This window comes from Fundulus heteroclitus, chromosome 22, assembly GCF_011125445.2.
Source record: "Fundulus heteroclitus isolate FHET01 chromosome 22, MU-UCD_Fhet_4.1, whole genome shotgun sequence".
In the NCBI taxonomy this organism is placed as follows: Eukaryota; Metazoa; Chordata; class Actinopteri; order Cyprinodontiformes; family Fundulidae; genus Fundulus; species Fundulus heteroclitus.
In genome coordinates, this window is record NC_046382.1 from 1102557 (window position 1) to 1127096 (window position 24540).

At 43.2% G+C, this 24540-nt stretch overlaps 2 protein-coding genes across 2 annotated transcripts in view; one reads left to right on the forward strand and one right to left on the reverse strand.

Moving 5' to 3' along the window:
- Nucleotides 1-9270: 9270 nt before the first annotated feature.
- On the forward strand, nucleotides 9271-10516 carry LOC118557023 (G-protein coupled receptor 4-like; the record flags this gene model as incomplete). Its single annotated transcript, XM_036125891.1, has 3 exons — nucleotides 9271-9486; nucleotides 9698-9867; nucleotides 9971-10516. Coding segments are annotated over 3 exons (924 nt in total), but the record flags the coding sequence as incomplete, so codon positions are not given.
- Nucleotides 10517-19411: 8895 nt separating this feature from the next.
- Nucleotides 19412-24540, reverse strand: part of LOC118557112 (NACHT, LRR and PYD domains-containing protein 4-like) — a 58244-nt gene continuing 53115 nt past the window's right edge. The window contains exons 8-9 of the mRNA XM_036126311.1: nucleotides 21210-21256; nucleotides 19412-21069 (exon numbers count right to left, since the gene is read on the reverse strand). Coding sequence (XP_035982204.1) covers nucleotides 20504-21069; nucleotides 21210-21256 — 613 coding nt within the window. The 3' untranslated portion in view covers nucleotides 19412-20503. The remainder of the gene's footprint in view (nucleotides 21070-21209; nucleotides 21257-24540) is intronic.

Genomic DNA, 24540 nt, shown 5'->3' on the forward strand with positions numbered 1-24540 from the left:
GCTCCGCTGACTCCGCGGAGCTTGAATGTCCATGTCAAACCAACTTCACCGCGGTCTAGTGCAAGCCAGAAAGTAGCGCTACATACTTCGCCGAAGGATTAAAAGGTCCGAAAGAAATGGGATAAATTCGTAAAAGAAACGTGAAAGGACTGGATTGCCGGCAGTGACAAAAGTGTTTTATGCAATTCACACTTCACGAGCGAGGATTTTGAGGGGTACTTACAATGGAGCATGGCTCTATGTCTTGGGCAGCGTTAGATATAGTCTCCTCAGGTTCACCTTGTTCAAACTCCATTTCTTCGTATATATATTTGGTTCGGAGTCGCTGATGCTTGAGGTGGAGTTTGTAGATGTATCAGACATTTTTTTTTATTATTTTTTTGTACGTAGAGTAAGAGTTATTAATAAAATTTAACAAATCGGTAGTGAAAGTCGTAGTGTTAGCAGCTGGATGCACGGTACTAGTTCTGTTTGTGACGTCACATTCCGAAACAGCCCGAATGTAGAATGTTCGGGCACTTTCGCTTAAACAGCAAGTTTAATCGAAATTACTTCCAAACGGCGCACATAATTCACATATAATATACATTTCTTTACTCTGGTGACTATTTGAATGCATCTGGCAAAAAATACATTCAGTCCAAGAGTTAGAGTTTAAGATTGTTAGACACTTTTGGGTCTGATTATGCTCCCATGTGGTGGAGGCTGTTTTGGTTGTAAAATTTGTAAGTAAAGGAATTATAACAGTTCGCCGTTGGTGGCGTTCTTGCTGTGCACAAGAGAGGTGTCGACTGCTGTAAAGAAGAAGTGAAGCGGGGTTTGAAAAAAAACGTTGCCATGTGATACTTCCAGTTATCTGGTTGAGCATTATTTTATTTGACCTAATGTATCATACACAACACCCCTAAAGGAAAAACTATACAAATCAGAAAGAACGTTGACATGACTGTTAAGGGAAATAATTTTATGTTATTTGATATCTTTTATCATGAACATGTAATTTTGTTTCATATCAGGTATCCTACATTAAATTATTTCAATTGTATTTATGATTGTATTTGGTGCTATATAAATAAAATGTAATTAAATCTAATGTTTGTAGAGATCACCCTCTCCAGTAGGGGGTCCTCCAACTTCTTCACCCAAGAGAAGCGTTCTTCTTTTATTGTTCACATCTTTAGTAGGAAATGACTCTTGAGACAGAAATTATTCTTGAACATATTTAATCCAAACAAGTCGGAGAAATGGTACAGCTCAGTACTGGACTCTTATACTGATCACCAGGCGATGCAGGAAAATGTAAAATCAGGAAGCGAGTGCCCTGGACTGTCAGTCACATCAGCTTAAATATAGATCAGCAACGACTCCCTGCAGGAGCAGAACACATTTTCTTCCTTTCCTGAAACCACTTTAGTATTTAGCTATGTATCCTTTCTTTTCCTTATAGTATGTTAACCTTTCATTGATCATTTTCTCCATTATTTTGCATATGTTAGATGTTAAAGTGATTGGTCTATAATTCCCTGGATTTGTACAATCTTTTCCTGGTCTGCGTGTTAGCACCACCAGGCCAGCTGACAGCTTTGCCAGGGCCAGGGACAACGCAGTCTTTTTGGGCCCCCCCTCTACACCTGCTGCCACCACACATACACACACACCCACACACACACACACACACACACACACACACACACACACACACACACACACACACACAAAAAAAGTCAACTTGACTGTATACTTCATGCCCTGGAAATCTCTGTATTTTATATTGGATATTTTTAACCCATCTATTGAATTTAGGTTTGTGATTTTTTATTTTACTATTACAATTAAATAATAATAATAATGTTCAGTGTTTTTTTCCTAATCCACCTCTTATATCTTTCAATCCTTATGTAATTCTGTCTGTGTTGTGTGCACCTGCCTGTTGCTTTAATCCCATAAATTTCCCCGTCGTGGGATGAATAAAGGATTAGCTAATGTTATCTTATCTTAAATAACACTTTTTAATAGGATATATGTACTGGGTTCTTTCAAGGTCTTAATTACATTTTCTCTGTGGGCTCCAGTAACATATTCAATTCAATTAAATTTTATTTAAATAGCGCCAAATCATGAAACATGTCATCTCAAGGCACTTTACAAAGTCAAGTTCAATCATATTATACAGATTGGGTCAGATTATACAGATTGGTCAAAAATGTCCTATATAAGGAAACCAGTTGATTGCATCAAAATCCCGACAAGCAGCATTCACTCCTGGAGAAGGGTAGAGCCACAGGGAGAGTCGTCTGCATTGTACATGGCTTTGCTGCAATCCCTTATACTGAGCAAGCATGAAGCGACAGTAGGAAGAAAAACTCCCCATTAACGGGAAGGAAAACCTCCGGCACAACCGGGCTCAGTATTAACGGTCATCTGCCTCGACCCACTAGGGTTACAGAAGACAGAGCAGAGACACAACAAGAGAGACAAAAAAGCACAGAAGCACACATTGATCTAGTAATCTGTTCTACATTAGATGGTAGTAGTGGGTGATCTGTCTTCTCTGGATGATGTCACAGTTAACAGAACGCCAGACCAGGTGTACCTACTATGAAGATAAAAGAGAGAACAGAAAGTTAAGCAGAAATGACAACAAGTAATGCATAATTGAAGAACAGTAGAACTCAGTAGAGTGAGAAAATTAGACCCCGATATCCTCCAGTAGCCTAAGCCTATAGCAGTAAAACTATAAAGGTAGCTCAGAGTAACATGAGCCACTCTAGTTATACGTTTTGTCAAAAAGAAAAGTTTTAAGCCTAGTCTTAAAAGTAGACAGGGTGTCTGCCTCACGGACCAAAACTGGGAGTTGGTTCCACAGGAGAGGAGCCTGATAGCTAAAGGATCTGCCTCCCATTCTACTTTTAGAGACTCTAGGAACCACCAGCAGACCTGCAGTCTGAGAGCGAAGTGCTCTGTTAGGAACATACGGGGTAATCAGAGCTTTGATATATGATGGAGTTTGATTATTAAGGGCTTTATACGTTAGAAGAAGAATTTTAAATTCTATTCTTGATTTAACAGGAAGCCAATGAAGGGAAGCTAAAATTGGAGAAATATGATCCCTCTTGTTGATTTTCATCAGAACTCTTGCTGCAGCATTTTGGATCAGCTGAAGGCTTTGAACTGCATTTTGTGGACTTCCTGATAGTAAAGAATTACAATAGTCCAGCCTTGAAGTAACAAATGCATGGACTAGTTTTTCAGCATCACTCCTGGACAGAATGTTTCTAATTTTGGCGATATTCCGGAGGTGAAAAAAGGAAACTCTGGAAACCTGTTTAATATGGGATTTAAATGACATGTCTTGGTCAAAAATAACACCAAGATTTTTTACTTTATTACCAGAGGCCAAGTTAATGCCATCCAGATTAAGTGATTGAATAAGAACTTCTTTCTTGGCAGAATTTAAATGCAGGAAATTTAGTCATTCAGCTTTTGATGTCATCAAGACATGACTGCAGTCGAAGTAATTGATTGGATTCATCAGGATTTATGGATAAATATAGCTGAGTATCATCAGCATAACAATGGAAATTAATGCCATGCTGTCTGATAATTTTGCCGATCGGAAGCATATATATAGTAAAGAGAATTGGTCCAAGGACTGAACCCTGTGGTACTCCACAAGTGACCCTAGAGTTTGAGGAGGATTTATTATTAACATGAACAAACTGGAATCTGTCCGACAGATAAGATTTAAACCAGCCTAATGCTTTCCCCTTAATCCCTACAGTATGCTCAAGTCTTTGTAGGAGAATATTGTGATCAACTGTATCAAATGCAGCACTGAGATCTAACAGGACAAGTATAGACACAAGTCTATTATCTGAGGCCATGAAAATATCATTAGTGACCTTCACAAGAGCTGTTTCAGTGCTATGATGAGCTCTGTAGCCTGACTGAAACTCCTCAAGTAGGTCATTACTTTGTAAATGTTCACATAGTTGATCAGCAACTACTTTCTCAAGAATTTTAGATAAGAAAAGAAGATTAGATATAGGTCTGTAGTTTACTAACTCATCTTGATCAAGAGAAGGTTTCTTAAGTAAATGTTTAATAACAGCTACTTTAAAAGCCTGTGGTACATATCCATAAGGATAGATTAATCATGTCTAAAATAGGACCACTGATCAGAGGGAATACCTCCATAAACAACTTGGTTGGGATTGGGTCTACCATGCAGGTAGAAGGTTTAGATGAAGTTAAATTTTAGATAGCTCAGAAAGCTCTACTGCTTCTAAACAGTTCAAACACCGCGCAGGTTCAAAAGGTTCCTCCAATGCTGCCTCACTTACTGAGGACGAGGTAATCATGTTTGGGAGGATGCCAATTATTTTTTTAATGGCATCAATTTTATTTATGCAGAATCCCATAAAGTCATTACTGCTAAGAGCTAAGGGAATGGATGGATCAACAGAGCTGTGGCTCTGGGTAAGTTTAGCAACCGTACTAAAGAGAAATATAGGATTATTTTTATTCTCTTCATTTAATGATGAAAAATATGCTGCTCTAAGTCTGCGAAGGGTCTTTTTTTTACAACAATAGACTGTCTTTCCAGATTAGGTAGGATTCCTCTTGGTGTGTAGAGCGCCATTTTCTGAGCTGGGAAGAGTAAGCACCGAGGGAACTAGTGTCTACTCTGATATGAGGATGGTGACTGGAGGGCGGCTGGTGGAAACTGGCGAGAGACCCGAGGCAACCTCCACAGGCAGGAGTGACAGACGGATTAACCAGAGTACAGAAAGCTGAGGGTGCCAGTGGAATCCGGGAGAGGAGACCTCACCCCGACTAGGTACGTCCTAGGAAGTTTGAGGGGGAACGCCAGAGCAAATCTGAGCACAGGGCTTCCACTGAACAACTCCTCATCAAAACTCCAGGCCAGGTAAGTGCATCCAAGCACACAAAACTGTGACAAAAACAGAAGAGCCAAAATTAGTCCAAGGTAAAAGAACAAAAACTCACAATACGAAAATCCGGGACTGGTCACAGGCCACGTCGTACCACGACTGGTTTAAGGCTCTGGCATCTTCCGACTGTTTCTGCACTGCTTAAGAAGCCAGCGGAATCTGCTCCTGACGAGCCGCAGGTGTGGGGCATGCCCCCACAGACACCAACACCACCTGTCGGAAAAGACCCAGAACCAGAGCAAACAGACAGCACCCTGACAAAACTGAGGGTTAAATGTTCAAAAGAACTGTAGTTATTAATTGGGTATGTCTCAAAGATAGTTGCTATTCCTCCCCCTCTTCCCCTAGATCTGGGTATGTGGAAAATTAAATAACTGGAGGGAGTTGACTCATTTATACTAACATAGTCCTCTTGTAGCCAGGTTTCTGTGAGACAAAATAAATCAATGTGATTATCAGAAATCAATTCATTAACTAACAAAGTCTTTGGGGGGAGAGACCTAATATTTAATAGACCACATTTAATTCTTTTATTTTTTGGTTCAAAGTGATCCGTATTGATTTTTATTAGATTTTTATGATTTGTTCCTTTCAGATCAGTTTTTGATCTGTTAAGTTTTGGCCGTGGGAAAGACCCCGTCTCAATAGGGTAATGGGTGGGTAACAGTACAGAAGCTGCAGAGAGGTGTGTTAAACTACGGCTCTGCTTCCTGGTCTGGACCCTGGGTTGTCAGCATTTAGGAGAACTAATAAATCCGGCCAGATTTCTAGAAAGAAGAGCAGCACCATCCAAAGTAGGATGGATGCCGTCTCTCCTGATCAGACCAGGTTTTCCCCAGAAAGTTTGCCAGTTATCAATGTAGCCCACGTCGTTTTCAGGACACCACCTAGACAACCAGCGGTTGAATGATGACATGCGGCTAAACATGTCATCACTGGTCAGATCAGGCAGGGACCAGAGAAAATTACGGAGTCTGACATAGTTTTAGCAAACTCACACACCGAAGCAACACCAACTTTGGTGACCTCTGATCGGCGTGACCGGGTGTCATTACCGCCAGCGTGAATAACAATCTTACTGTATTTACACTTATCCTTAGCCAGCAGTTTTAGGTAAGATTCTATGTCGCCCGTTCTGGCCCCTGGCAGGCATTTAACTATGGTCCCTGGTGTCTCTAGTGCCACGTTTCTGACTATTGAGCTCCCAATAATCAGGGTCGGCTCCTCAGCGGGTGTGTTGCTGAGAGGTGAAAATTTATCAGAAACGCAGACGGGTTGGTGGTGATCTGGGGGCTGGGATCCAGAGCTATGCTTCCTACGAACCATCACCCAGCCGGCCTGCTTACCCGGCTGCTCGGGTGCTGCTGCTGTTGGTTCGCTACGTGAAGTTACTCTATGTGGCTCAGCGCTAGCAAAGGAGCGGCTATCAGCTGGTTTTTCAACAGCACGGAGCCGGGTCTCCAATTCCGACACCCTCGCCTCCAAAGCTACAAAAACACTACATTTATTACATGTACCATTATCACTAAAGGAGGCAGATGAATAACTGAACATTTGACACAGAGAGCAGCAGATAGGAGACTTAGTCAGAGACGGAGAAGCCATTATGAGGCTAAGGCTTGGCTAACGGTAGGCCAAATGCTAGGCTAGCGCCCTATTATTGCGCCATAGAACAAACCGTGTGAAACACGAGGAGTTCCCAAACATGATTAGCAGCCACAGAAAATGTTTTAAAAGTGCTTATGTTTGGAAACAGATGTTACAGCACAATACGCCTTACCGCAAACAGGAAGTCCCGTCTACAAACATAATGATAATGAAAGCTTTATTTCTCTTACACGAAAAACATGTATTAATAATCTACAAGTTGAGTTGTAAACTCCTCACTGTTTATGAATGAATTGATTTGCAAAATAATGATTTTTGAACTTGGCAGACTAATGTTTTCATTAATTCAAGACATTTTATTTCAGACTAAAAATGAGACAGATGTATTATAGCAGGGGTCGGGAACGTATGGCTCGCGAGCCAGTTGTGGCTCTTTTGATAATTTCATCTGGCTCGCAGATAAAACAAAATATCACCGCTATTGTTTTCATCCGGGTTTTTCGCGCATGCGCGCCGGAATGGAAGGCAGAAGGCGGGCGCAAACAAAGGAAACGACGAGTTCTCGACGTATTTTTCTTCTTTAGATAACGTATCACAAGATTGACCCCGCCTCTCGCCCGGTGAACGCTGGAGATAGGCACCAGCAACCCCCGCGACCCCATGAGGGATTAAGCGGTTTGGAAAATGGATGGATGGATGGATCACAAGATTGTTTTAAATGGTAAATGGTAAATGGCTTGTACTTGTATAGCGCTTTAACTAGTCTTGACGACCTCCAAAGCGCTTTACACTACAGTTCAGTCATTCACCCATTCACACACACATTCACACCCTGATGGTGGTGAGCTATGTTAGTAGCCACAGCTGCCCTGGGGCAGACTGACAGAGGTGAGGCTGCCATGCACCGGCGCCACCGGTCCCTCTGACCACCGCCAGCAGGCAATGCGGGTTAAGTGTCTTGCCCAAGGACACAACGACAGACACAGACAGAGCAGGGAATCGAACCGGCAACCCGCCAATTGCAAGACAGACTCCCTAACCTCTGTGCCACATCGCCCCCTTAAGAGTAAGTTGATGGTTGATATCGCGAAATAGGCACCAGAAACCCCCGCGGGTCAGAGAATGGATGGATGGATTAATGTTCACGGACACAGACCGCTTCTCAGCAGAGAGGAAGACCCGCACGGTAGGTTAAAAAATTGTTCACAAAGGATTATTTAGGTGTTTTTTGTCTTATTAAAATGGGTGGAGGTGTCGGCGACGTTGCAGCGTAAACACAGAAGTACTAGCGCGCGTGAACGGGGGCGTAATGGAGCCGCCGAGAGAAGCAGAGCCGCAGACTGCAGCAGCAGCAGGTGCTGCAGTCTGCGGCTCTGCTTCTCCCGGCCCCGTCTAGCGATCGCCACCTCCCCTCCATCGCTATTTCAGTAGAACAATGACTAGTGCAAAATTAAGTTGTATTTACCAGAGATGAAGTGTAGACTGCAAATTCTGTCGGGGTATAATGGCTCCCCCAGTCGACTGGGATCGTGTGCCTGGGTCCTTCTTCATTGAAAATATCCATTTCTTTTGTCTTTCTTCGTCCTTCCTCCTTCGGTAAACGAAAGAAACATACATCCAACGATTTGGAATGCCTTTCTGTGCAACCGGGAGCACAACAAGTCGTAGGCATTGTTTAGATTCCAAAAATAAACTAACTAAAAGCACGCTCTAATTCACCCGTTTTGTAATGATTTAATGCGAGAACAGTCCTGTGTTTGCCTACAAGCGGGAACCGGAAGTAGCGCGGACATCGCACCTGACGTCACACGTGAACTACCCTATTGGCTCTCACTGAAATAAATTTCCAGATATTTTGCTTTCATGGCTCTCTAAGTCAAAAAGGTTCCCGACCCCTGTAGTATAGAAAAAGAATCAGGAGCTGATACATATTTACATAAACTACAAATCATCCGAATGACTTATAAGAAACTAATTACCTGCTGTAACAACTGAGATTAAAACGGTCCCAATAAAATGTTTATTTCATCCAAATCAGTTCAGAAGAGAACCTGAAGCCAAGCGTGGCCATTAGTTGACACAAACCAGTAGATCCATAAAACACTGAAAGGCCACGTTAGGTTATTTCAGGTTGGAAAGTTACGGTCCCCTGTCGGGGACGGGATCCTAGGTCAGAGTCAGGTGGTCAGATGTCTAAAAAGCGCCGGGGATGATCCAAGATGAGGTCAGGTCACAGTTCCAGGTGTGGTTCACAAACAGGCTAACAGCTTGGCTGAGGACAGGCAGGCTCAGAGGTCAGGTCAAGCAGAAGTCAGAAAAACGGATCAGGCAATCAGGTCAGAGGGGTCAGGCAGGCTCAGAGGTCAGAAGGCAAACTGGTCAGGATAAGGAAATCAGAATCAAAAGAACACTGGAATAAATCTAATCAATGGCTTGAAATAATCTGGCACTGATGTCTGGTCTGAAAGCTTGTTTTATGAAGACAAACGCAGGTGGATCAGATGAGAGAGCAAAAAGAACTGGGGGTGCAAAGCAGGTGTGTGAAATGAATGATCAGACCAGGCTTCAGTGCCAAGAACATGACACATTCAGATTTTCTATCTGCTACATGTAAAACCATCAGACATGTTTTCTCTTAAGATTTCCCCAACCATCATCACTTCTGTTTACAGACACCACTGTCTTCAAAGTTCTGGTTCAACACTGAAGGACAGAAGAGATGAACTTCAACTGGACATCAGAGGAAAACAGCTTTGATAAAAGCTTCAACATCAGCGAGAGCATGAACACCACTCAGAGAAACCATAGTGATGATAACAGTGGCATTAAAATGGTTCAACAAATCCAAACATGGCTGGACCCGATCAGCATTGGCATTGGACTTCCTTTGACTCTAATAGTGATAGTTGCAGTTTTTCTACAGGTGAGACAAAATAACTTAAACCTGATCAACAATGAATGAACTGTTTGACTTTGTGTCTGCTCTTTAAATAATGGTTCTCTCTCATTTCAGGTGTAAGTTTACCTTTTCTTACCTTTAGAAATGACTGAAATGTTTAAAACAGGAAACATTTTACATGTTAATAATATTCTGGTGTCATTAGTTACTTTTTTCTCTGTTGTCTTAGTTGCAGGTGAAAAAGGATCATGGTGTCCCAGTCTACGTCATCAACCTTCTCTTTTCTGATCTCATTCAGTTCAGCGGCAGAATTATAAATTCATTTAATCCTGGACTCGCCGGTGGTATCATGTATTTTGGTTTAATAGCCAGTGTTGGATTCATGGCCTGTATCTCCTTGGAAAGGTAACTATGTGTTTCCCTTTAAGCTTCTTTATTGTCTCGTATAATCCTGTTATTCAGCACCTGATAGTCTCCATGGACTAAACAGCTCCATCTGTTATTACAGGTATTTGGTCATCGCCAAGCCACTGTGGTACAGATTCAGGAGAAACATCAAGACCTATGTGGTGGTCTGTGCTGTGGTCTGGACTCTTCCTCTTATGATTCCAATAATTCTGCTTCTGGCTACTAATCCTCGGATGTTTCTCATCATCATACCATATTTTCTTCTTCTGCCCTTTCTCTTCTTCATCTTCTTCTTTGTTGGGACTATTAAAGCTCTGTCTGGAGCCCTCAGTGTCCCAGCAGAAGAAAAAAGACGAATTGTAGCCATTCAGGTTGTGGTGCTGCTAATTTACTCTCTGCTTTTCCTGCCCATCATTGTTTTTTTTCTGTTACATGAAAGAAGTTCAATTCTTTATATACTGTTCCCAGTTTGTATTTATCTTAGTCCCCTTGCAGACCCAATTCTTTATTTGTTAAGTCGTAAAAGCTTCCTGGATAAGTTTCTGGCTTCACTCTGTTCTTGTAAAGCATCAGACAATCAGGAGATGAGCAGCAAGGATACTGAAAGCACGACTGCTCCACATACTGAGACTGTTTAGGGTTTAATATCTAGAGCCTCCACAACAATCTATTGTAGCTGATTTTTGGGTTGTTTAGCAACCGTTGTAGCCAGAAGCATTTTATTTTTATTTCTCCTGTTATTCTGTTTAGTTGTAAACAGAATAACAATACATTGTTTTTTAAGAGAGCTGAGGGAAGTTTCCCAAAACTAAGATAATGGTAAATGGCTTTTACTTGTATAGCACTTTAACTAGTCTTGATGACCTCCAAAGCGCTTCACATTACAGGTTTTAGTCATTCACCCATTCACACCCCGGCGGTGGTGAGCTATGTTAGTAGCTACAGCTGCCCTGGGGCAGACTGACAGAGGTGAGGCTGCCATGCACCAGCGCCACCGGGGCCTCTGACCACCGCCAGCAGGCAATGTGGGTTAAGATTTTCCAGATTTCTTGGCTAAATTTGGCCTTGACACAGTTTCACAAAAGCATTAGCGCATCATTTACCATGGTGAATATTAACTTTATTAGTAAATTTATAATCATCAATGTGGGCATTGTTGCTGTTCAATTGTGTTTTGAAGACTGCTGCTGTTCTAAGTTTAACAGAAAGACCTTTAATAGACTGTTACATGTTTTGAGGGCATCAGAGACATGGCTGATAAAGAAGCAATGGTGTTGTCACTAGAGTCCAGAGTAACATATTTTCTGAGAACCCATCAGAATCTGTGGAATCCGTAAAATTAAGAAGCGAGTGTCCCAGACTGTCGGTCACATCAGCTTAAATATAGATCAGCAACGACGCCCTGCTGGAGCATAACGTGTTTCCACTGGGAGTAATCTGTCAGGTTGTTAAATAGCATAGACTCTGAGGTTTATCCACATGAACATGCTGCCCCAAGATTACTGTCCATTTGTTTTTGTATGCCACATCTGTGACATTCACCATTAGTGAGTTATTATTTGCCTGTAACCGCTTTCAGCAGCTTCAGCATCTGTAATCTCATAATGTCTAATGTCATTGTTTTATTAATTAATGATTAATAAAACAATGTTTTATTAATCATTAATGCCACTATTAATGATGAATCCTTTCAGGATTTATGGAGTGGTCAATGAAACAGCGCCCTCTAGAGTCAAAGAATGTGATAGGTCAGAGAAAATGGTTGAACACTTTTTTGCTCTATAAGTAGCTCCAAACACGTCTCTTCCTTTATAATAGAGGCAGTGTTTCCTTTCTTGACAATGATGTGCTTCACTTCTTGATCAGCCTGCATAAAAAGATGTTGGTAGTTTGCTCTGAATTTTGTAGCACAGCTTCTCTACCATAGCATCAGTGAATCTGTGATCAACCTCATGGTTGATCATCAGTTTGTGTTTGATTCTGTCTGTCTGTCACTCCCTGCTTCATGTTCATTAAGTTCACTTTCTGCACCTGTGATCCAAAGCTAGCAGCTCCTTAAGGGAACAGCCTGCATCTCTTCACCTGTTTTTATATAGTGACATTCCACAGCCTCATGCTGCCAGACTATCAAAAACCACCTCTTATTAAATGTCCAGTGTTCCTTTTTGCCAGCTTGTCATCTCCCACCAGATACTTGTTTTTCCTGTTCTTGCCTTTGTCAGATATATTTGGCTTTCAGCTTTCTGGTAACAACCTGGACTGTTCTCAAAACCACAAACTTTGTCAAGCCCTCGGTATCCGTCAGCACACACGCCACAGATCACCTTTCCAGAGTACGTACACCTGCACAGAGCTGTCAAAAGCATCTGCCTGTGTGCCCCTGGCCAGAACCGCCATGTTTGTCTTCTCTAAAGCTTGTTTATTTTATTTTATTTATAAAACTGTCTAAAATGAAACACTGTGCAGTGCTGAATTTTTCTCTGTCTGTTCTGGCGCATTGCAGTTTGACACCAGTGACGTAGAAAAACACTTCCAGAGCAGGATTGCCAAAGCAGCGCATTTCGTTGTAGTGAAAAAATGATATGAGAACCTTTTTGTCAAAATTTATTTATGACCCCCTCAGGTTAAACAATGAGCCCCCCCCCCCCCCCCCCCCCAACACACTCACACACACATTACTTTAAATTATTTTATTCTTTTATGCACAACCAATCTTGATGGTGAGAAAATTTGTTTTTTCTCGGGTTATAACCAAATTGTGTAATTTCACATGTACAAGCATTTGCTACCGTTTTAAATCCTGTTCCACCAATAACGAAGCAATGTCTCTCTTCGTTTCTTTTCTTCCCTCTGAGCAATTGGGAAGGTATAACGGTTTAACAACGTAGATCAGAACAGTTTTGTACATAGACACAGATCCTGTGTCTATGTACAAATCTTGATGCTGAAGTCTTGCGAGACAGGTGTACAGTTTCAGATGGGCGTGCACCATGGTGAACGTTGCGATAAACACATTATTCACCTTGTTGGGTGGAGAGATGCACCGCTTGTTGTATTCCAAATCAACCATGCACGTTTCATCGGTCAGAAAGTGAAAGTAGCTGACTGTATTTACCTGAGAACAGAAAGTTGAAAAAGTCATCAGGCTCAGTCACAATGGTAGTTTGAGCCAAATCATTTCTCTTTGCAAATTTCCCCCAAAAACTGTTCAGACACAGTTTAGCCACCTGTCTTTTAGCCGGATTCACCTTGATGTTGTCCACATTCAGCTGGATGTTCTGCTTGTAGTCTTCTACATACTGTAACCTGCTCTCCTCATCCGTCACTTCAGCCGGGAAGCCTGAAGCTTCCTGCTTACCCTTGGGAAAGGTGTGGATATATGGTTTAAAGATTGAACTGCTTTGTTTCCAAAAATGCCGAACCTCTGTGATTTTTGCAACGCGGTAAACATATTCTAAAGCTTTGCAAAACTGGCTCTCTCTTGATCAAAGTGGTTGCAGGGACCTGTCTGGTAGTTAATTTCAGCGCAAGCATGGCAGAGATTGAACACCTGTTTACTGAAAGACGTCCTGTACGGCAAAACAGGAAAAAAGTAGGCCCATGGCAGGGTACACCGTTGCTCTGATGAACCCATAGTAGTTGCGGGGGTCATCAAAATCCATGCAAATTATCGTGGAATGACCCAGGGGGTGGGGGAAGTTGGAATTCACGTATGGGTACAGCGATGTACCTCAGGCTCAGAGCACACGTCCTGCTGCCGTATAACGCTTCTCGCAGGGAGAGAGGCTCCGGTGCGTTGAAATGCTCCAGAAACCTTTTGAGACCCAAGTGCAACGCTTTCATTTTGGTCCAATCGTGTTCCCCCATAACCTGTAATTGCATGCCACAAACTGACTGCAATAACCTGGCTCTCTCTATGGTAGCTGAGTAGAGCGCTTATAAGCAAACGCCCCTGAGAGGACAGGTGTGGTTGGGTGGAAAGCAGGTGGGACAGCTGTGAAAAAAACACCCATTGAACTCAAACACAATTTTGATGCCATTCACTTGTGCATAATTGTCCACGTATTAAGGGCCAGTTTCGTTTTCCTGTGTTTAGCGTATGCTGAATGTCTATGCCCCTTTCCTGAGCTAAACCATTCTAGCCACTGAATGGACGCGTTGCCAAACATGTCCTTTCAATGTTTTGGTACAGACGGGAAACAGTTTATCACTGATGTCACGATCGTTGACAGTAGGTTGAATGTAGCATTGATGCTCGACTAACATTACATCAGCACCGTGAGGCACTTTCTCACGACAGACCGTGAATCTTATCGAGCAGTCATGATGATTACTCTCTCTGCCTGTGGACGGATGATATACTTTTTTACACACAGGACAAAATTTAGCTGTCTCACAATTATTTACAGGCTTCCCGAGTTTAGGTTTCTCATGAGGGTCTCTGTTTATCAAAGCACATTGAATTACGACAGACCCGGTTACAATCTGCACAGTGTACAGGGCGGTACTCTTGGATATTACAGCTACCTGAGATCGTGGCATACGGAACAGCGGCCCTTACAGTTATGCGTGGTAATGTTACGAAACCATTAAAGCAGTAAGTGCAGATGTGCGTCACACCGGTGAAACCTCTCAGGCTTTTTATCCCATAATAATGTTTTCTGAACAAAAACAGAAAAAGAGGATTTGAGCGATCAGGAAAGTCGGTCTCGAATTTACAAAACAATGCTTCCCCATCGTTTTTATAGAACACGACAATTTTCCTGTTCACTATCCTATCGCTGAAACTCACGGGGGTTTGCTCAGTCAGACCTGCCATAACCTGCCACTCTCTGGCTTGATGCACGGCTTCCGCATCTGTAAAAGCTGGATCAAAGACATGTGCTAGACTGGTTGAAAAACAAAGGTGATTAGAACAGTTGCCAACGATATACAGGTGTTGTTTCTTTTTATGAATCAGCTGGCAGTCCGTTGTTTTTACAGTTTTACATTTTGCCCGCCTGTAGGGTTTTCACGACCTGAAGAATCAATTCTAAGTTGTGATGTGCTGGAAGCTCAGTGTTGGACTGTATAAGCTCCTCTAAAAATTCCTGAAATGCTGGCAGAATTGAATCACGTTCATCATGTACTTGAACGATGACGAGAGAATCCTTCCCCGCTTAATTCTTACTGGACAATATTGTTACGAGCTGCTAAGTGTCTAGCAGAGTGAGCGAGCTCGATGAGTATATTAAATACCTGTGTATAGAATTCTGTAAGATCAGGAATGTCATCGGGGCACGGGGCAATCACGCTGAAAGGACGTCTTATTTCTGTAACATTGAAACGTTCACGCTCAATACGGGGTGCATCAGTTTCCTGAGTCTGTTCAGGGATGTCTAACACCTGCTGATCCTGACTCATGCCGTGTTGAACTGCTTGGTCAAGTGTGGGGGCGGTGGGGGCAGGATTTTGCAAAACAATATTTAATTTTCATTCTAGAACATGCACAGTGGTTGGAAGTAACGAAGTACAAGTACTTTGTTACTGTACTTAAGTACAATTTCCGTGTATCTGTACTTTACTTAAGTAGATTTAATAATGGATACTTTCTACTTTTACTCCACTACATTTAACAGTAAGTATCTGTACTTTCTACTTCACTACATTTCTATACAGCGTTTCGTTACTCGTTACATCCAAGACGCATTTCGGTTTTTTGATTTGTTCGTTAGTTTTAAAGTATCCAATGGCGAGAGCAGAATCAGTCCGCTGAACCAATCCAAAGCGGGAAATAACCATTAGGCCCTCCCTCAAGAAGAGCAGCACAGTACGCAGGACCTGCAGAATCATTAACTCCCAGAATGGAGTCCAAGGATAGTCATTCTCCAGAAGACCTGCCCCACCCATGGCCTTATTTAAAAGATTTCTTTGAAATAACTGGGTCAAAAAACGCTTCCTGGAGATTCCAATGCCGCCTTTGCCTTCCCGGAAAGCATGAAATTCTATCTTTCAAAAATTCACCATCAAATTTGAAAAAACATATTGAGGTAAGTTAAGTTGCTAAACGCTATCAATATCGATCCCTGGAATTCTGATGCTTAGAATGAAATATCTAAATCTAAACAGTCACAGGGGGTAAACACAATAAAAACATGCTTTATCTGCAGCATTGCTCATTAAAATGGTACATTACTGATTTATTAAAACTAAATACGATAGGTACACTTAATGACATTATATAAGCCGTTAGGTATTATGGTTGGAAAGTACTTTTACTTTTAATACTTAAGTAGTTTTAAAAGCTTGTACTTTCTTACTTTTACTTAAGTAAAATAATAATGTGGTACTTTGACTTTTACTTGAGTAAATTTTTGTCTGTGTATTTGTACTTTTACTTAAGTACATTGTATGAGTACTTTCTCCACCACTGAACATGCACTTGAGCATGTGTAGTCATCCTGGATTCCGTCACGCATGCTGTCCTGCTATCACAGTTGATATGGCTGAACCACTTCTTTCAGGATCCGGCCTGGTGCTTCTGCCCAACAGAGGTGTGCCAGCAGGACCATGGCAGCGAGGACACGGAGGATGGTGGCCCCAAATCCTGCACCAGCCCTGTGGTGCCTCCCATGGTTTGGGACGTCCGCCATCGCGCTGTCCCTCGGGTCGTCCAATCAGAAGATCCCACGGAAACATGGATCTGAAATCAAAATTAGTACTGCTATAAGACAAAATAATTTGATTAGTTTATCTTACATAACATTTATCTATTTTTTCCTCCCCTGAGTAAAATACTGACACTGTTGCATCATTCCCTTGTGAAATGATTTCAGCTGGTCTAGGTGGACCATTTTCCTGTCTCACCCAAACTTTGGCTCCTGGTTTATCTGTTGAGCCAAACCCCCCTGTTCCTCTTACAGTGATGTTAGTGGGGGCAGCCACCCCTTGAACCTCTGTCATTTCACAAGGTTTCACTAGCAGTTGTGCTAGTTTTTCTTCTTTCTCAATTACCAGGGATTTTCTCCTTGATAATCCCCATCAATCACTTTAGCTTGTATTGTCATTAACAGCTGAGACCTGCAACTCCACAGGCCCGGACATCATCCTTCCCAATGACACAGCTTGTTGTATGGCTTTCTTAACCAAATCTAATGCTCTTTGCTGTGCTTCTTCCCAAATAAAATTTTCTTTTTCAGGCATATTTTTTTAAAGGATTCTTTCAACAGTCCATTAATTCTCACAATCAGCCCAGCACCTTGCGGGTAATATGGAATGTGATAAATCCATTCCACCTGTCGTTACTGTCCTTTTTCTGATGTTGACATGATTCACACTGCTAGATGGCTGTTTTATTGTTATCTGTTTTCAAATCAACGCCCCTGTACTGGTGTTGACTGCACTTTCTCCTTAATGTCTTTTCAAATTTTTTTTCAAACTTCTTTGTTCTAAATTTTCCAAAACCTTTTAAACAACCTCGATAAAAGGTTTAAAACACTTTATCTATTTTTTTTAACAAAAGTAGCAAAAACAAAACAACTCATGTGTTGGATGAATCGCCTCTCGCAACATCTGAGCAAAAGGATTTAATGGATTCAGCCCAGCACTAAATCCTGCACAGTTAACTTTTATGCCTTTCTTTTGACATCTTTGTTTCAACTCAGCAGCAGATAACCCATTAATCTCTCTGCTGCAGGCACCCCAGCATTTATCGGTGCCTTCCACAACATAAAACATGACGGACCCTGTTCATTTCTCCTGGTCTGTTCGCGGCCCGCAAACCTAAGTTTGTTGACATTGTGGTCTGCGTTCCTCTCGCTCGCCCCATTTTCCCATATTCCGCAGCTCCATAATTCTAGTTTTAATAATTTTCATCGGGGCATCTGGAGCTCCCAGCATCACAGTAAGCATGGCTGATTGATAATGCTGTAGAGCAGTTCTATTCTTTTTTTAATGTTTCAAACAAATGTCTAATTCTCTGCCAACAATCCAGCAACTTTTCCTAACTTCTAACCTGTCTCCTGTGCTTAATTTAATGTTTTACTAAACATTTTAACAAAATCTCACCATAATACCCATTTTTTTTTCAATATAACTGCCTTGGGGAAGGGGGGAGGCGGTAGGGGAGGGAAAAAAAGCCATAAAAACTTCAATTTGTCCTCCCACTGATATCCATGCTGCACAATCCTATTGATTTTCACAAATATCCTGATTAAATGCTCCCTCCATGCTGAACACTTTTACTTGTTTCTCGAGAGTTAACTTAAAACTCCAGTAATTTTCCACCAAAAGTCTCTTACGCTCCGGAACTGTTCTCAACTCCCTAATACGCATAAATCTACACGCACGGATTCACACACAAAGTCCCATTTACACACACACTCCGCGGATTCAAGCACACTCCTTTACTCATACACACAATGAACCCATTTTAACCGACAAGATATGACAAAGACAACATATCAGACAAACAGCTTGCGCTTTTTTCCTACGGAACTTTTTTGTTTCTTTCTTGTTACCACATACACCCTAGCTACAGCTTTCCTGCAACACTAGTTATCTGTTCCAGCTGGTTACTCAACATTTTCAGATGCTGTCGACACAGCGACTCAGCAGATTGCAGCTCTATCATTTCCTGCTTGTCTTTTAACTGCTGAGTTTTTAATTGTTGGCCGGCTTCATACTGTTGTTTGCATGCAGTGGCACAGATCCACAAACACCACTGCAATTCGGCCACCGGAGCCTTTTTTTTTTGCACTTAAATTTTCTGCAACACTGCCAATAAGTCTTTGGGTCACGCTGCCTGCAGCGGAACAACCCACGGTTCCGGTCTTCTTCCACTATCGCGCAAACACAGTGCTATCTCCTTAAAAAGAAGCTGTTCCCACCTCGGGACTATCTTCACTTCCATATTTGTATATTGCAGTCTCTTATCAATCCTGCCGACAACGGCAAAATGTTTTATGAAATTTTTATTCAGGTCCGGAAGAGATCGGCAAGACACAAATAAAAACACAAACACTATTTCTATTAGGATAATAGTGCCTATACTTATTATTCCCCACAGAATACAGCAACACAAAACAGCAAGCACTTCTTGAACACTATTCCTGCTAGGATAACTATGTCCTTCATTATCCCCCACAGGATATAGCAAAGTAGCAAGCGTCAAAGCCGACAAGCTTTCAAACAGGCGTGATGTTCCATCTCTTACCATGGTATAGGACTGGGAAGTCGGTCAGTCCGGTTAGAGTACAATCCACGCGGCGGGACGTCCACACAACCCACGGCAGACTTCATTGACTGAGGGTGGTTCCCTTTTTTTTATACACATAACATGTTTCCAAAACAAAAACCGTTCCCAGCATCTCAGCAGTGTGTGAAGCAAAATAACATTGCGAACTCAGAATACAGATTCAGTCTTTCCCACAACACATTGTCATAGGTTCCCACCACAAATTAAAACAAGTTAAAGCAAAATAACACATGTTATTCTTAGTTTTATGTGAGCAACATAATAACAGGCACAAGCATATATGTTGCTCTTAGTTTAAAACTAACCAGTTTTTCCCAAAATACATTGTCAAAGAACAAAAATAATTCTTTAATATATCACGAGCACACTCCAAATGATCAGAGGATAATATATCATCCCAGTCGATATTATTTATTTGCTGATCAAATAATTCCTTATTACATTGAAGAATAAAAAAAGGTTATTCTGATTTGAGATATATTTAAACTATTTAGAAGTTAATTTCCTTGCCAAAACAGTTAAATTATGATAAGATAGACCAGTGATGAGATGTTATTTTTTAGTGACCCTTTCAGGCATGTTTGAAAAAAATTGATAAATTTGTGTGCTGGAGGATTTTGTTATCCTAGTTGTACCTTTTATTCATTTCTGAAACCTATATGTGTCAGTTATGGTTTTAAGTTTTTTCTTCTTTTCCCCGATCTTCCCAGTTTTGGTTAATGTCGCCTAAATGGATGACTTCTTTACTGCTGCATTACTTTAAGATGAGATTAAGATGATCAACAAAAGTGTCCTTTGCAGTTGGAGGTCTATTAAGTTCTATAATTAAAAAGGACATTTGTGGTGACAGAATCAATTTTAAAGCAACATATTCAAGACTGTTTGCCATTTCAATATAGACCAATACCCCACCACTCCTGCCCTCAGGTCTGTCTCGTCTGAAACACTGGTATTCAGGAATAATAAAGATGTTAGCAGGAGTTGATGGCTGAAGCCACATTTCTGATGATCACAAGAAGTCTGACTTAGAGTTTGTTAGAGTCAGCTGATCAGACGTTGACACTAGGCTCCTAATGTTCAGGTATTCAAGATTTTTTAAGCTTGGATGGCAGCCCTCTGAGAGGACTCTGAGGATCTCCATGAATAAAGGCCCTGATATTCAGTGTGAAGCTTTGACACTTTTCCTGTCTGAAACAGACAGAAAAACACATGTGGATCATGGAATAACCTCATTTTCCATCTTTAAAGTATTCAATGAGGAAGTGCAAGAAGTTTCAAAGGAATCATTTAAAAAAAATTCAGAAAGAAAGAGCTTGAATCCATGAATCTGAAAACTTGTTTCTGAGTGAAAGAGACTGATGTGCTGACTCTGAGAGGAGGAGACTCTTTAGAATCACCTCAGCACAAAATCACTGAGGAACCAGAACTGGACCACCTGAACCCAAAGCCAGGATGCAGAGGTTCAGTGAATGTGGTGTTGATGGTGTGGAGGTGGATCAGTGAGTCAGAGGAGACTCTGTAGAAGGACAGAATACCAGCTGCATAGTCAACATACACTGCTACTCTGTTAGAGACAGGTGAGGAGCAAGAGGAGGTGGAGGAGCCATAGAAAGAGGAGGAGATTTGTAATTCTCTGTCATTGTGCCAGACAGAGTAACAATTGAAATCAGAACATCTCAGACTCCAGGACTGATCATTCCTTCCAAACAAAATGTCTCTAATGTCTCCTCTCCTCTGGATTCTTCTGTAGCTCATTGATATACCAACTTTTCCTCTCCACTCAACCTCCCAGTAACAGCGACCAGTCAGACCATCTCTACACAGCAGCTGAGGCCAGTAATCAAATCTGTCTGGATGATCAGGATATGACTGAAGCTCCTTCACATGTGTCACCTTCCCGTTGTCTTCAGACAGTTTGAGATATTTGTTCACTGTGTTTGTGTCGATTGTGAGTTGACAGGAATCTGATGGAGAGAACAAAGACAATCCAGCTGAAGTTATTGATCATTTATTGATGATGACTCCTGAATGAGTGATGGACAGTCTGAAGACGGTTGAATGTGAGCTGCTTTGTTGTCATGAATCAAATGAAAAACACACTTACACTTCCTCAGACCTGGTGTCAACCATCGGACTCCAGCAGGCTCCACCCTGAAAGGAGGAGGGGGGTCAGACCATCAGTCTCTTTCAGCAGCAAACATGGACATTACATGTCTCTCACACACACATTGTCCTCCACTGAGAAAGGACCAGTCCAACATTTGGACAGGTCCACTTGTAAAAATCCAGACAAAGAAAGAAGAGCTGAGAGCAGACAGACACCTGGGCTCTGATGATGATGATTATGATGATGGAAACATTGCAACCTGCAGTGGATGTAGTGAGGACAGTTGGTGGCACTGTAGCACAACTCATTATCTGTTAGTACAAGTATTTAGAAGTCTTTGTTCCGCTCACAATCACAACAAAAACTAAAACATCCATCCATCCATCCATTTATCCATCCATCTTCTTCCTCTTATCAGGGGTCGGGTCGCGGGGTAAGTAGCTTCAGTAGGGAGGCCCAGACGTCCCTCTCCCCAGCCACCTGGGCCAGCTCCTCAGGAGGAATCCCAAGGCGTTCCCAGGCCAGCTGAGAGACATAGTCCCTCCAGCGTGTCCTGGGTCTTCCCCTGGGCCTCCTCCCGGTGGGACGTGCCCAGAACACCTCACCAGGGAGGCGTCCAGGAGGCATCCTAAACAGATGCCCTAGGCACCTCAACTGGCTCCTCTCGACGTGTAGGAGCAGCGGCTCTACTCTGAGTCCTCCCCGGATGACTGAGCTCCTCACCCTATCTCTAAGGGAGAGCCCAGACACACTACGGAGAAAACTCATTTCAGCCGCTTGTATCCGGGATCTCGTTCTTTCGGTCACGAGCCAAAGCTCGTGACCATAGATGAGGGTAGGAACGTAGATCGACCGGTAAATTGAGAGCTTCACCTTTTGGCTCAGCTCTCTCTTCACCACAACGGACCGGTACAGCGCCCGCTTCACAGCAGATGCCGCACCAATCCGCCTGTCAATCTCCCACTCCATCTTTCCCTCATTCGTGAACAAGACCCCAAGATACTTAAACTCCTCCACTAGGGGTAGCAAATCCACCCCAACCCAGAGAAGGCACTCTTCCCTTTTTCGGCTCAAGACCATGGTCTCAAATTTGGAGGCACTGATTCTCATCCCGGCTGCTTCACACTCGGCTGCGAACCGCTCTAGTGAGAGCTGTAGATCACGCCCTACTGAAGCCAATAGGACCACGTCATCCGCGAATAGCAGAGACGCAATCCTAAGACCAACAAAACGGATCCCCTCAACGCCTTGGCTGCGCCTAGAAATTCTGTTAATAAAAGTTATGAACAGAATCGGTGACAAAGGGCAACCTTGGCGGCGTCCAACTCTCACCGGAAACAAGTCCGACTTACTGCCAGCAATGCGGACCAGACTCTAACACCGGTCATACAGAGACTTGACAGCCCTTTTTAAAGGTCCTGGTACTCCATAGTCCTGTGGAGTACCCCCACAAGACCCCTCAAGGGACACGGTTGAATGCTTTCTCCAGATCCACAAAGCACATGTAGACTGGTTGGGCAAACTCCCATGCCCCCTCCAGAATCCTGCTGAGGGTGTAGAGCTGGTCCAGTGTTCCACGGCCAGGACGAAAACCACACTGCTCTTCCTGAATCCGAGATTCGACTATCCGACGGACCCTCCTTTCCAGAACCCCTGAATAGACCTTACCAGGGAGGCTTAAGAGTGTGATTCCTCTGTAGTTGGAACACACTCTCCGGTCCCCCTTTTTAAATAGGGGGACCACCACCCCAGTCTGCCAATCCAGGGGAACTGCCCCCGGTGTCCATGCAATGTTGCAGAGCCGCGTTAACCAACACAGCCCCACAACATCCAGAGCCTTAAGGTACTCAGGGCAAATTTCATCCACCCCTTGGGCCTTGCCACCAAGGAGCTTTTTAACAACCTCGGCAACCTCAGCACCAGAGATGGGAGAACCCGACCCAGAGTCCTCAGGCTCTGCTTCCTCAATGAAAGACGTGTTGGTGGGATTAAGGAGGTCTTCGAAGTATTCCGCCCACCGACTCACAACGTCCCGAGTCGAGGTCAGCAGCACACCACCCCCACTGTAAACAGTGTTGGTACTGCACTGCTTCCCCTTCCTGAGACGCCTGATAGTGGACCAGAATCGCTTCAAAGCCGTACAGAAGTCTTTCTCCATGGTCTCTCCGAACACGTCCCACGAGTTTTCGCCTTGGCAACCAGCTTAACCGCCTGCCGCTTTGACTGCCGGTACACATCAGCTGCTTCAGGAGTCCCACAGGCCAGAAAAGACCGATAGGACTCCTTTTTCAGCTTGACGGCTTCCCTCACTGCTGGTGTCCACCAGCGTGTTTGAGGGTTGCCGCCACCACATGAACCGACAACCTTGCGGCCACAGCTCCGACTAGCCGCCTCAACAATAGAGGCACGGAAGACGGTCCACTCAGACTCAATGTCCCCCGCCTCCCTCGGGACGTGTTCAAAGCTCTCCCGGAGGTGGGAGTTAAAGCTCCGTCTCATGGGGGACTCTGCCAGACGTTCCCAACAAACCCTCACAATACGTTTGGGCCTGCCAGGTCTGACCGGCTTCCTCCCCATCTTTGGAGCCAACTCACCACCAGGTAGTGGTCGGTGGAGAGTACCGCCCCTCTCTTCACCCGAGTGTCCAAGACATGCGGCCACAGGTCAGATGAAACGATAACAAAGTCGATCATTGAACTACAGCCTAGGGTGTCCTGGTGCCAAGAGCACATGTGGACACCCTTATGCTTGAACATGTTGTCCATGATGGACAATGCATGACAAGCACAGAAGTCCAACAACAGAACACCACTCAAGTTCAGATCAGGTGGGCCATTCTTCCCAACCGCACCCCTCCAGGTCTCACTGTCATTGCCCACATAAGTGTTGAATTCCCCCAGAAGAACAAGGGAGTCCCCAGGAGGGGCACTCTCCAGTACCCCCTCCAAGGACTCCAAAAAGGGTGGGTAATCCGAGCTGCCGTTTGGCGCGTAAGCACAAACAGTCAGAGTCTGTCCCCCCACACGTATGCAGAGGGAGGCCACCCTCTCGTTCACCGGGGTGAACCCCAACGTTCAGGCACCGAGATGAGGGGCAGCAAGTATGCCCACCCCAGCTCAGCGCCTCTCACCAGGGGCCACTTCAGAGTGGAAGAATGTCCAACCTAACTAAAACATTTATTTATAATTACTTTTTCACCTCATACATTTACTGTTATTAAAAGTGGATTAAACCAGATGAAAAGAGCAAGTTTTCTGATATCCTGCCTGCCTGCTCATTCTTCATTCATTTTCTCATGCTCCACTGGACATGGTAAAGCCCAAAGTTT